Raw genomic sequence first — 15,000 nt, forward strand, 5'->3', positions numbered from 1 at the left:
GCAATTTAAAAAGAATATATTGCAAAATGTGCTTGAAAAAGAAAACGCCGGGGGTTAAGGGTTGGAAAGTTCAAAATAACTTGAGGGTTTAGTGAATAAAAGTAGGTTATGTTTTGTATTGCGTCAGAAAAAGACAGATACTTTTAACGGCGTATGTTGGTCAACAGGGGCCAATTCAAGTTCTCTGTATATGATAGTCACTGACTCGTAAACTTACAAAATAGTTGTCACCACTGCCAGTAAGTTTGCCAAACTAAATAATACTGCCAAACTTCACAAGTCATTGAATTCAACTATAGGACTTTTGCTTTTCCTTCTCGTGATTGTGATGTATTTTTCTTTTCAAAGAATAGTAACCAATATTTTGCCAGGTTCTAGAGTTATATATAATCGTTGTATTTAGAAGGAAATACTTTTATGTTAAACTAAGTAGGCTAATTTAATTCCTTTGGCTAAAATAAGAATTATAAAAAAGTTAGATATATTAGTTAGGTAAACATGATTTTATATTAAAAATTACACAACAATATACACGTACTTCTTAACAGGCAATTATTACTGGGACTGAGGCTATAGCATCAACATTGAATAAATTTGGGAAAGGCACAATTTAATTGATTGTCATAAGTTATAATTACGATAATAATTTATCTAAATGATTATGTTTATGAAATTTATTTATACTAATGAAAAACAGATGAAGCGAATTAATAGAATAATTAGCATCCAGTCTTTTATTCTAATAAATTTCTTAAAATCAACTAGTACTTGAAGTATTTGATTGAGGTAGATACATAGGGGATAAGTTTTAGTCTTGGATGCAAGTAAGTAAAAAACTTGTAAGTTACTGTTGCTTACAGAAAGCACTTGAGTAGCAAAACAAACTAGATTCCTACCTTTACAAGCATATTTTACTAGGTTGTCTAAGAAGGTTTGTTCTTTTTCTTGTGGTATGTGCTCACCAACTTCCAGACTTAAAACCCAGTCATATTTGTGATCCAGTTCGAGAGGGACTGAAAGGTCCGCCGTGTGGATTCTTCCAGAACTCACCTCTTCGATGTTGAGAGCAGAATCGAATCCTAATGGAAAGGAATCCAAATAGGTTATATTTTCACCTTTAATGTCACCGTTGGGATTTAACTGTTGATTAGCTTCGGATGAATGATAAAATAAGCCGTTGAAACACAGCATCTATATAGATTTTAACAAGTCAGTGATAGTTATAGGGACAGGTCAGTCATGAAAAGGAAATATATAAAATATTATTATAAAAGATTGGTGATGAGGAGAACAGGTGTGTCCCAATTTGCCATAAGAAATATAATGGTTGTATAGAATTTAGGATGTTTTAATTATTAAAAAAAAAAAAATCAAAACATTAAGTAGGTAAGTGGAGATGGCTTCAGAAAAGTTCTATTTCAAAAGTTTATGAATTTTCCATCAAGTCTGAGGGATATGATGTCAATATATAAATAAGTTAGGAAATTATCGGAAATTGAGTTATATGATGTTATATATGGGATCAAATATTTTCCTTAATATATATGTATATACATATATGTATATATATATATATATATATATATATATATATATATATATATATATATATATATATATACACACACACACACACATATATATATATATATATATATATATATATATATATATATATATATATATATATATATATATATATGTTATAGATATACCATATATATACATACATACATACATGCACACACACATATGTATATATACATACACACACACACACACACACACACACACACATATATATATATATATATATATATATATATATATATATATATATATATATATATTTATAAATAGTGTAATAATGCTACGATCTTGTTATAAAGAAAGAATCTATGCTTCAAGAAAATATGTTCTGAATAATTATGCGCAAGTATAACTGGTGGGATCAAGTATTCGTGAAAGAAGTAAAAGTATCGCCAATATGAAAAGACCCTTTGGTAGAGAACCCAGCGTAATAGGACCAAAACTATAGACGTGTTAACAAAGCCAGATAGAAAAAAACTAAGCTAAAATAAGAATTGGAAAAAATGAAATTGATCGTGTACTTCAATTTCTCACAACAGGGATGGCCTGGACCGTGCACTTTACAATTAATAAGATTAAGTTTTATCTGGACCCTGCACAATACTTAACAACAATAGGTAGGCCTATCATCTGAACTCTGTACAATAAATTTAATAAGAATAAACGTGAACTATACTGTGCATTGGAAGGTCAACAAGAATAGTTATGATCTAGACCGTAGACTCTAGTCTGGGCATCATGTTTATATATATATATATATATATATATATATATATATATATATATATATATATATATATATATATATATATATACATATATATATATATATATATATATATATATATATATATATATATATATATACATAAAATCAGGCATGATCTGGTCCTTTCACTACGTCAGTTATACTGTGGCAAAGGTATAATCTGAACTGCACCATTTTGTTAATAAGATATGATCCATACAAGGTGTAACTCCCTCTGTGCACCATATGATTAACACAACGAGATATGGTGTGAACCGACAGAGAAAAGTATAATTCATATTGAGGGCCATAAAGTTCCTACAAATCAGATGTTAGTAAATAACAGGGAATGTAATGTAGAAAAAGTACTTACTTGGTGGGAACTTGTCTGAAAAAATAGATTAATCAATCATTTCGTGGGGGTAAGACTAATATTCCTTTTAAAAAAGGCTGAAAGAAGTAGTTAGGCGGGTAAAATGTAAATGAAAAGTAAATACATCATGTGGTCGTACACGTAAGAGTAGTAGTCAAGTCTGGTCCATCGTTTTCATATCTATTGAGTGGTAATTCCTTTCTTCCATCTAGTTTACTTTATGTTCTTGTTCAGGAGACAAGCAGACCGAATGGCTCAGGTTTTTCAATTCAATTCTATTATGTACGGATGTGTTTAAGATATTATACATAACTCGGTCTTTCTCACTTTCACACTCATTCAAAATTATTACCTTCCCATGACTTGACCACTTGAGGTTTGCCTGAAAGGTTAGCCGATTTCATCTCTTTTTGGTATTTCTGTTCAAGTTGTGCTGCATGTTGCTTGTTTGACGTCTGCACTATACTGTTGCCAGTTCTTAGGAAACAGCTCCCGTAATGCCCCAATCCAGCACCAAAATCTCCCACCGAAGAATGACCAAATATATCTTCTAGTCCTGCGCATAACTGTAAAGATAAAATAAAATAACACGAGAAGACCTAAAATTTTAGAGACTGACCATATGATCAGCGCCCAAGCCCCCTCTCCACCCAAGCAAGGACCAAGGAGGGCCAGGCAAAAGGTGCTGATGACTCAGCAGATAGACGTATAGACTCGCCCCCCCCACTCCTTTAGCTCATAAGGATGGTGAGGTTGTAGCTACTAAAGGAACTAACGAGTTTGAGATGTATTCGTACCCCAGTCTGGGAATCACCATGCAAGGACGCTACCGCTAGTCCATCACAACCCTTTTGAATAAATGTCAAGATTAGATCCGTAACTGATTTTGAAAATGAAATTCTTACATACTATGAAAATAGAAAATCAATCATGGCCAGGTGCCTTACAATTGCTATTGTCTGCCTTTCAGTGTTCTTACGAGTTATGGGTCACTAGTAATACTTCAACCTTTTCTAACATTAGATAAATATAGTTAAATGACAGTTTGATACACTTATTTGAATTTGTCGAGATACTATCCTCAGAAGAGTCCAATCAATTCCCTGCTGATAGACTTTTATTCTCTGGTGGGCAAGCGTTTCCTTTATGGTGTTGCCTTACAAAATGGCCTAAAACGAGCTCTGTTATTAACAACCTTATTGTCTCTATCTTTCAATGCTCAGTTTAGCTTTCTTACCAATTTTGCTCCCCTTTTCGCAATTCTCCCTTTCTAAGAATTCAGAATTCTTCAGAATAGCGAGTAAATCATCTCGCTTTCAGATAAATGCAATTCTGCCTCCCGCAAGAAACTGGCAATGAGTGTGGATGCATGTTTAGAGTTTGATACCCGAAACCAGTTTGTCCATGGGTAAATCGCTGTAAAATTTGATCCCCTTTCTATACTTCTTTCTCGATGACTCTTTCTTACTCTCTCTGTTATGAATACAGTCTCAGACGCACATACTCACACACACACATATATATAAATATATACAGTATATATATATATATATATATATATATATATATATATATATATATATATATATATATGTACATATACATATATACATATATATATATATATATATATATATATATATATATATATATATACTGTATATATATATATATATATATATATATATATATATATATATATATATATATATATATATATATATATATACATAGATTAAAGGTCAGTTTATTAAAAATAACTTCCTTCCTAGTGGTAGTAAGTGATACTGCTCAAACACGGCACCTCTACGGTTGTCATTATCAAGATGCTATAATGCCCTGTATTCCAAGGCATGTGGAGGGTTAGTATAGGGATAGCATACCCTTTAGAGGAGAAAATACTTTATTGAATCCAATAACAATAGAATACTCAGCACTTCTATTACTATAGCAAAAAGCAGTTTAGCTTTAATGAAACTCTCCTAGAAAAGGCCAATGGTTTGAGGCAAAGATATAATGATTTTATTGTAAGGATGAATACTGCCTAGCAAAGAGTTTTGAACTTTCTGGCAGGAGAAACTAAACACATTCCCAAATAGCAGTTGACCCTAATCTCCTGGGGCTAATGACAACAGCGCTCTTTACTAATGTGAGATATTTCATGATAGTTGATTTGTTAAGAAAAGAAAATTGTATAGTTTTAACCATGGCAAGACGAAGGTGAATGGGTATGTGAGTTGCCAGGACAGTCATTGTCACAGCTGCTTAGTGGAATAGTTAGCGACTTGCAACTTTTCGGTTTGGCCTCCAAGCTGTGTCCACAGCTTGATAGATTTTACATGTAAAGTCAAGACTGTATTGTCCTGAGAATTATGGAAAGTGGAGGGTATAATGCCTATAGACCTGACTGCTGACTTATCAGTAGCCACTAGCCTGTCGCCCGTCCGATCCCAGGCTGCATTAAGAAGAACCTTGAGTGATGATCATATTCTAATATGTTCGATCGCTAGGGCATTGTGCAACAGTGTAATGAATGACATTTGAACCTTTAAATCTAAGACAGTCGCATCATTCATAGCATGAGGGAATAAGAGAATGAGCTTAACTGTGATTATTCAGTTACCATTTTGGTAAATTTGAGTGAGGCAGGATATTAAGTTGCATAGATAATGGGAATGGGAAAGAGACGATGAGAAAGAAAATGTTTTTGTTAACGATTAAGAATAGTGGTAAAGGTACGTGAATTAAATGGATAGGTAGATAAGGTAAGAGAGAGAATAATGACTTTTATGTTAAGTATGGAATTTCTGGGGTGGATGAGAATGTGGTCTTGCTAAAAAATATGCTTGGAGAAAAGCGTTATTACTTGGAATGCTATGTTTCTAAAGAAGAATATTCTAAACCTGTCTTACGAAAGATGAATAGGAAAGGAAGATGGTATATGTCAGAGAAGATGGAAGACCTATCTGATCGATGTGATTGCAAGAACAAGAGTGGTAGGTCCCTGTTTGATTATAATTTGATTCAATTGGAAGTCAAGGTAGAGTTAAGGTTAGATTGGAAAGAAAATGGCTGAAAATTAGGCTGTAAATGTTATTTAGAGAAGTGAATTTCATAAAAAGAAAGTTGGGAGAGGATGTAAGGAGAACATGAGCTTTGGAGTTATTGAAATGTAGGAGGAGGAAGTAAACACATGAGGTGAAAAGATGAGATGCGTAGCCCTATTGCAAGGCAAACAAGATAATCATTACTGACGCAGCTGGGATAGACAAGGAGATCACGTAAAGGTTGAGTAAGGTAAGGTAAACAAGAGGAAAACCCGTGAATGAGATTATACATAAAGTGTAGCGAAGCGGGTTAGCAAGAACACTGGGGAAAGTTAGCATTTTATTTGGAAATTAAATGCAGGAGATAGTTATAGATTGAATGGATCTAGAAATAAAAGATTATGATAGAAAGATGCTTCAGGAAGTGAATGCTCTTAGGATCAACAAAATTAGTTTTATGGTTTTTAGAGTAAAAAAAATAAAAGAAAAAGCAAACCTGGGAGACAAAAATTTTAATGATAAGTGTACGTTATAGACTGGTTTTGAAAGAAAATGGTGAGGAAAATTTAAAGTTGGAAGAATAGAAAGTACCAGCAATTGATGGGATTGCAATTTAGATACCTCATATGGCGGTAATATTGATTCAGTGGATGATCAGGGTTTGTAAGTTATGTATGGATGAGGGAAAGAGGGAAAGATTTCAAAGGAATACATGAGAAGATAAATTGATCCATTGTATAAAGGTAAAAGTGATATGGATAAACGGCACTGCGAGAATTAAAGCAGCCTAAAAGCACTTAGCACATCGTAGTAGGGCTTTGGTGAACAAGTAGGTGAGAAAACACACGGTTAGATAAAGAAAACAAAGTGTAGGTGTAGACAAGGAAGACAGTGGGTACCTAGTAAAGGGAATATGTATGGTATAGATATTTGAGAGTAATTAAATTTTCTATAATGGAAGGGAAACATATTGCATTATAAGTAAATGGAAAAATAACTGTTATGATATAAATCTAGGTCTGAGAAAAGTAAAAAAAAAATGGAGATTGGACCTAAGCCCAAAGTTGTAGAACACAAAAATGTATGTACGCGTGTGTTGCAATAAAATTTTCTAGTTACACTTGTGAGTCACTGAATTATAAAAGAGCCAAATTCAAAAAAAAAAAAGAAAAAAAAAAAGAAAGAGAAAGGGGCAAGCAGAGAAGCACAGGAAATATGGCAGAAATGTGCACTAGACTCAAGAAATGGAGGCCCATGGAGAAATGGGAAGATAGTAATAATGGTGTAAGAAAAAAAAATAAATGTACCGTGTTAAAGGAAAAAGTCATTACAAAACATTATTATAAGCTGCGAAAATTTGTAATTCTGTAGCCATGGGTAAAAAATCCCCCCATTGTACCGTAGTCCTCCGAAAACATTTAGTGGAATCGAACACGATAGGCTACAGAAGCTGATTGACTTTGTGGTACAAATAGTAGATAAAATAATACCCTGAGGTGAATCAGTGAAGTGTCTCTGAGGATGTAGCTGTAGCAGTGTTTTTAGCATGTTTATGATGACTGACTAAGCAGATAGGTAGAGCCAACTTGATAATTATTGTAAATAGTCTTATTCTAATTCTTTCTTGTCTTTTTGCCAAGATAAATCTGAGTATTATGTAAATGATGTAGTTTATAATTTTGAACGATAATTGTTAAAAAAGTTTATTTTTTTTTTTTACCTCGTACTATCTTCTTAGGTTTTATCATCCTTATCTGAATAGTTATTTGATAGAAATATCAAAAGTAGTATTTTGACTTTTTCCAGAGTAGGCCTGTAAGGACAGTGAGACAAGCTTCACCAACGACAACTAAGTCCTGACAGTTTATTCAAACATACGTGGGAATATAATACAAGGTGCGGACGGAAAAGTAGCATGCGCACAGGCGCCAATTCGGCTTGAACTAACCGCCAAAATATGTGTTTTTTTACACACGCACAAATACTTGAATTACAAGTCAATAGAAATAGGTAATGAAATAATAAATACATGAAATTGTAGCTCTGAGGAAGCGGAATAAATATATACAGTTAGCCACAGTGTGGCGAAAGGAGAATTTAAATAAACTAGAGAATTCGGTGAAATTGCTGGACGACGGAGGAAGTGATGTACAGGCCTAATAGATGTTAAGTTTGCAACACTTTTTACTCTTGGGAACCTGGTTGTATGGGATCCTAGTGATATATTTCTGGACCGAAAAATAATTAGTATTCAGTCGGATTTCGGTTCAAATACCACTTTCGAAAGAAAAAAAAAAATAGGTCTACAGGTATTTACAGATTTAGCACATTTTTTGAAGTTTAGTGATAGGCTGTATGAAAATCTCGATCAAGGAAACTATAATAATTTCATAATTGATTAAGGTTGCTTGTGCTATCGGTCTTCATTTATACTTAGCCGTTAGGCCTTAAAAATTGAGTATCTGTCAAGGGGTCAAAATTCGACTAGACATTTAGGCCCTTTATCCTCGTCCACAGATTTATCTCCACATGATAGTGTAATAAGACCACTTTAATCTAGAGCAAACCAATAAAATATGCAGGTAGAGTTATTTGAGTGAAAATTAATTTTAAAAGAAATCCCTGAATCTATTCGCAAATAAAATAATGAGTAATACATTACAAAATACAAAGCATGTAGAAAATACTATAGCATACCCTTTGAATTTTGCAAACATTTTCTTTGAGGTAAAGTTGAAGAAAACTGTTCCATCACTATCAACTTTAAATCATTCCCAGCTTAGAAGGAAAAGGTATCTCGTAAGACAATCAGATGAATGACTGAGTGTTATTTGTATAAAAGCTGTAGGTAATATTTTGAATACTTTTAGCTACCTTTCTAATAGTTAAGTATTTCATATTTTTGTCAGTTTATATGCTAAGAATTATATAGGAATGAACCTTCGAGCATGGTTTTAGTAAATAATTTTACTGAATACGTATTATGATGTTCTTAGAATAGCCACACATACCTTTCCATCCCATTCATTATTTCCTCCTTGAAACGTCTTCGCATCTTCAAGACAGAACCCGCCTGAAGGAAGCACGCCCTTGGTGAGACAGGCCAGTTTATTGGTCAGCATCTGTATAATTCCATCTTTCTTCTTTAGCTCCATGTCCTTCGCACGAATTTCCATCAGGTCCTTTGTGATATCAAAACAGAAAATTCAAGATGTAAAGAAATAGGCTGATATGGTTTGATTTAAGATACTATCTCTAAAATGGGCTGTAGGCTATAGATTGTTTGATACTTCTACCAACGAAATTCGACGGACAAAGATTATGACTCACCGTTCTTTGCCAGTCCTATCTGGTGTGGTAGTTAAACATTTATTAACAGTAGAGAATAAGATAAATTGTTTCTTGGTAGTATTTAAGGAAGGTTTTAGTCACACTATATGGAAGGATTCATAGATATGTAGGAAGCTCCTATCCAGTGCAGCGTTGATTATATCAAGATGCAGAAAACAACTCATGTTTTAAACAGTGGTGTCCCTAAAGGTTAATTTTTTTGGTGGAGCCCTATTAGCTTGATATATTTGTTGTGACCATTAGATGGTAACTTGGTAGATGAGCAGGAGTGAAAGAAATAGAGTATTGCATGTGTATTACATATATTTATATATGTAGCATATCATTTGAGCTTCTATGATAAAACCATTCTCTGCAAATATATTTTCATGTACTCTTACAGAAGAACAAAACTGTGTAAGAAGATAAAATAATGCAGAGCTATTTCTCTCCTAAAAGAACAGAAATAGAAATAGAGTAATAAATCACATTGATTACCTGAAGTATATTACATCTAACTTAATCAAATTAGAGATAAACGCCTTGTAGTATATTTCCCTGAGTTTGGCTGTAAAGATATTGGGATGACTGCAAATCTATCCACTACGCTATCAAGATCGAAGGAATCCACTACAGTTGTCTCAATAGAAATTGAGCCTAGACTGGTCAGTCATTCCAGACCCATTGATGCCCCGAGGTAACTTTTGACTAATTTTAAGACAGAAAAAGATCGCTCACATTCGGCATTACTGACAGGGAAAGTTAAAGCCAAATGCATTAAATTGTAAACTGTGGGGAAATCTTCCTTCATTGGTTTCAGGTTGAGATTGCTGTACGTTTAAGGAACATGTGACGGATTACATGAATTAAACATTTGTTAATGCATAAAAACTCTAAAATATCGTCAAAATGCTCTTCACTGGTTTTAATGAAATTTTTAAATCATTCAGTTAACTTAGCTACCTTGGTATTTACTAAAGAAATACTAATTACTGAATTATCCCCTAACTGAGGTCTATGACTTTCCTTGGATATTTCATATAGATTCTAAATTGCTAATATCTGAGGTTGGCATGTTGATTAGGGATACTCCAAATTTCTATGGGATGTATTGGTCAGTGTTTTTTTTTTTAGGGGGGGGGTCGTGCTCAGCCCCAATAGTCCCCCTTGATGATACTGCTGTACAAACTAGTACTCAAATTACTCTAGCACCCCTGGTATCTTTAAGGGATCATGTACAAGTTGGTTAGAGGTATTTTCGTTTGGAAGTAGCAATGCATGAATGATTTTTCTCTCTTGATATAAATACTGGTGGTTTTACACACATATATTTTGAGGCCTTTTTTCTTCCAATAAGGCAATACCCATAACAGTATTTTCTCCTTTTATGCTTCCCTCACAAGTGAATTTATATAAAAGAATATTGCATTTCCTCCGTCATTCAGTGAAGATAATCAACTTCAAGTTAGCGGGTTGGTTAGGCTAAAAAAGATTTTTGGAATATGTATTCCTTTCCTTTGAACGCATAAAATCACTATAAGACATTCCGTCACTGATATGTCTTACGAAATATATGTGTCCTCTATGGGCAATGAAAGATAACAAGTTTAGAAATCTCCAATATTGATGAAAGGGTGTATTTAAGTATTTCGTGTATATCGCTGAGTGTCCAAATAGACCTAATCAAAGATATGGTCTGGTTTTCTTTTTCGCAGACATGAGGTTGGTAGTTCCAGATGTACCACACATAGAAACTCTCAATGGTCCTCATGAAATGGGCTGAATAGTAGACGCTATCATCACTGATACTTAAAGGGTCAAGATCTGATATAATTTTTTTGACAAGTGATATATATGGATTAGCAATATGAGATTGATGAGACTAAGCTTTCTCATAATGTAAAAAATATAGAAAAGTGGAAAATGTTTGTTACAAAATGGATAACGATTCCATTTCTCAGGGAAAGTATGATGCAATTTTTGATAATTTTGAGCAGGAGTCTTCTTGAGAAGGTAACTTATACAGCACTGGTTTGCCCTTTTCCTTTTCCTGCGTGCTTCGTCATCTCATGGTTTTTGAATTTACCACTTCTAGAGTCAGACCTGCTTTTGAGGCACAGTGGTATTTCTCTTAGTCATTGTTTGGAATCTAGTCATTCTCTTACACAACATACTTTAAAGGTTTTGATTCCATTTAAATGTTCGAAATTACTAGCATCTTTCTTAAAAATTTTATCATGATATACAATTCTTTCTTTAGGAGTATCATGATTCTCTGAATTCAATGAAATTTATCTTATAGTCCCTTTATGAAAAAGGGTATTCTGATTTTGTTAAATGCTACTTATAAGCAACATCCTGTTTCAGGATTCAATAAGGAATTACAGAATAGTCTTTATTTCAGTTAATGTTGTCTAGGTTATGGAATTGTTCATAATTTAGTTAGGCTGTTGCCATTCTCTCTGAACGTGGTACATCAGTCAAAGAGGAGAACCAAATGATAAATATTTGGTTAATAAGGTTATGCAGAATCATATGTCCTCAGATGTGCATATTATTGAAAAAGACTACTTCATGAAGTAGAATCCTGAATCAATACTAAATCTTCAGCATAATGTAAGTGAATCATTCGGCACCTTCCGTGTTCCCACCGTGACCTAAGAGTAGTGTCCTTGCCCTAATAGCTGCTCTCCTCTGCCCGGCCAGGAGGGAATAATAGCGCTCACCCACTGATCGGATTCTTTCCTGGTCTGCTTAGCAGAGTGAGAATCTGGTGCCACTATTTCTTGTACCCCAGATCATTGAAGCTGCATTTACCAATCAGGAATCTTTGACCATGATGCCTGATGAATGCCTGGATATCACTGTCTGTCCTGCCTTTGCACGAGAATAAAGGAAAATGACCCAAGAAAGTGATGAATGGTAACTCGGCGAACGCACATAGCGCAACATGTACCGCTTGTCAGAAGAGAGGAGCAATGAGATAATATTAAATTGTGAGCAAAGTGAGCAAATAGCTACAGCAAAAACACACTGTGGTGGGGAGAGTAACCCAAGGATTCCTGGCTGGTGGGCGAGGCCACTAAGGAACGTCAGATATCTGGGTCATAAGTTGGAAATCTGCTGCCCTTTGTGACGGTAAAAATGTTCTATTTCCACCCTTTTGATTCCCTTATATTTTCTTATAGCATGCAAAACTAGATTCCAACTTTATATAAAAAACTATAAGCATCTTTTTTGTTCCTAATAATGGCTTAGATATTCAAGAAACAATGTTCCAGCAACCAATAACTTGATAATTCCTGAATAATGAATGCATAGCAAATTTACCCTCTATGAATGACTTTATTATTAAGTGTCTCTCCAAATATTTCAGTGGCTTTAACGAAGTACGATTAAGTCTATGCAGTTCTCTTGGTATTGTAACAATGTTTTTCAGTGTAAGGATAGGACTATTCATTCCTAACATTGGTACATCAAACAGGAAGCTCTGCAAACTTCCTCACAAGTTTTATGATATTTACTCTTATGAGATTGTACTGGAGAGTCTTCATATAATCTGTTGCATAATGATGTTATAGTTTTATTTTTCTAACTTGGATTCACTGTTATGATGTCTGTAACTATACAGGTTCTGAATATTGTATATCTAAGCGAAAATATGCAGGTTATAGGCAATACCCTTACGAAGTAGAGGTTGATCATGTTATCATTTTGCTAGTTACACTTGATGAACCCCATGTAAATTTTTTGTTTGAGGTTTACCTTTCTTATACTGATACTTTTAATGCCACTATACGTTCATTCTTAAAAAGAATCCATGTTGTGTCCATTATTACTATTATTGTTATTATCATTATATGTTTCATCTTTTATTATTTTAGTAACGTCATGTTTCAAACTTAAGACACGTCACCTATAATAGAGTTCAGTGATCTCGCAAAATAATTATGACTCATATTATTCTTAAAAAGGTCATTAATCTCACTGTATAAAACGCATATACATCTACATATTTTATGTACAAGGCTTGCGACATACGCTTGGCTGGGTTATATATTTCGATGTTGGATATTCTGAGTATTGTAGTGATGTAGTCTTCTTTATAATTTTCTCGAATCCTCTTTACTCAAGCATGAGGTGAAAGAGATAGATCTCATTTCTCAACCTTTTTAAAAGGATTACTATTGAACAATTTCTTATAACTGACAAATAGCGTATTTTACAGGTAACACTACAAAGTTAGTATTTCATCTGAGAAGATATAATGTTGATTAATGCATTTGAGATACGGCTGAAGTTAAGTTTGTTTACCTATTCGCTTTGAAGGTAAGTGAAAGCTTTGTTTCTGTGTAAAAACAATATTATTGCTTAATCTAAGTCGTCCACATTCTAGATGGTAGTGTGAAACAGTAAAAAAGAATTCAAATACAGTAATAATGTTAGTTTTGGTCACTGTCTGCCCGTCATAGATTAGTCTGACAATCTTAAGGCTCTAGAAAGTTGCCTCTAATATAGATAGAAAACCTGCCAGTATTTATCACACAACCGCTGGCATTGATGAATCATTTGTTTCGAGAGTGTCCATTGCAATTATTTCATTACTTATGCCCATCTAGGGTGATATAACTACAAGTTTGTAGCTTGTGTAAGTTTTATCCTCGACATAAACATTGACAATATAAAACAGTATTTTGTCTTCTTTCTCTACAGCAAAAATTGTAAACGAGTCAAATATATTGGTATCATAAAATGTACGGGTAACAGAGCCATTTCTTGATTTTATAGTACAGTATGTTTATGTCTTATCATTAAAGACCTATAGCTACTGGTACACTATATAATCACATATGTATTTTCAGACTTGATAATCGAGAATCATAAGATGTAATGCCTTGATGTTTAGTTTTGTGGAGACATATACTGGTTCTAGAAAAAGTCTACTATCGCATGGCAATATGATTTATGCAGAACATTCGATAAATTCCCGATTTTTCATTAATTTTCGTAATAGCTAGATTTACTATAAATTGTAAAAAACTCTTTTGTCATTATTATTATTATTATTATTATTATTATTATTATTATTATTATTATTATTATTATTATTATTATTACTTGCTAAGCTACAACCCTAGTTGAAAAAACAGGATGCTATATCCTCATTAGCATCCTCTAATGATTGAATAGTAGAATTCTCTATTCCAATGGTAAAGAGCGTTTTTATTAAAGAACATTCACAGGTTCTATCGCTAAGACCTGGTTTTGAAAAAGCAAATTAAGCTGGGATATAATGAATAGTTTAAGTATTGCATTATCTGAAAACTCACACTTTTCATCTTCATAATATTTTGTAGTTTTAGTTTTTCTTAAATACAGGGTACTGTCACATCATTGTCAAGGTTCCTAGGTTTTTATTCATCTGCCTCACCTGCTCCATCCGTGCCTTAAGCACAAATGCTTATATGGGCTAGGTACTTAATTATGATAATTTGCTCAAATGATATATAAGAAAAGTGCTCTGAAATTAAGACATTCGAGCCTTCTCTTCATATTCTAAATTATGGTGGAAAGCTAAAAGTTGGGCTGGTTTTACTGAAGACGTTTTCAAATGTTCCGTAAACTGCTGACTATTAATAGGGGTTGCAATATGCTCTCAATACTGAGGAAGAAAGACGCTATGGACATTTGTGTTCAACTGCTTAAGCTTTCCTGAAATTGTTGGTTCAATATATGGTAAGTGAGTGGTAAAGGCATTAACTTGAATTACATCTTTTTGAGCAGTTTTTTTTTTTTTTTTTTTTTTTTTTTACGATTTCTCCCAATTTGCTTCCTTCCTTCTTTAAATCGTCGTGATCCTTATTCATTTTATCAGCATCTTCTTCCTTTTGTGTATATGTGTGTTTACGTGT

The 15,000-nt window shown here is 33.4% G+C and overlaps 1 protein-coding gene across 2 annotated transcripts in view; it reads right to left on the minus strand.

Moving 5' to 3' along the window:
• LOC137643623 (uncharacterized) overlaps positions 1-15,000 on the minus strand; it is a 39,870-nt gene that overhangs the window by 1,395 nt on the left and 23,475 nt on the right. For both annotated transcript variants that reach the window (XM_068376341.1, XM_068376340.1), the window contains exons 4-6: positions 8,770-8,940; positions 3,064-3,277; positions 897-1,079 (exon numbers count right to left, since the gene is read on the minus strand). In XM_068376341.1, coding sequence (XP_068232442.1) covers positions 897-1,079; positions 3,064-3,277; positions 8,770-8,940 — 568 coding nt within the window. The remainder of the gene's footprint in view (positions 1-896; positions 1,080-3,063; positions 3,278-8,769; positions 8,941-15,000) is intronic.

The sequence above is a fragment of the Palaemon carinicauda genome, chromosome 7 (genome assembly GCF_036898095.1).
Source record: "Palaemon carinicauda isolate YSFRI2023 chromosome 7, ASM3689809v2, whole genome shotgun sequence".
NCBI lineage: Eukaryota > Metazoa > Arthropoda > Malacostraca > Decapoda > Palaemonidae > Palaemon > Palaemon carinicauda.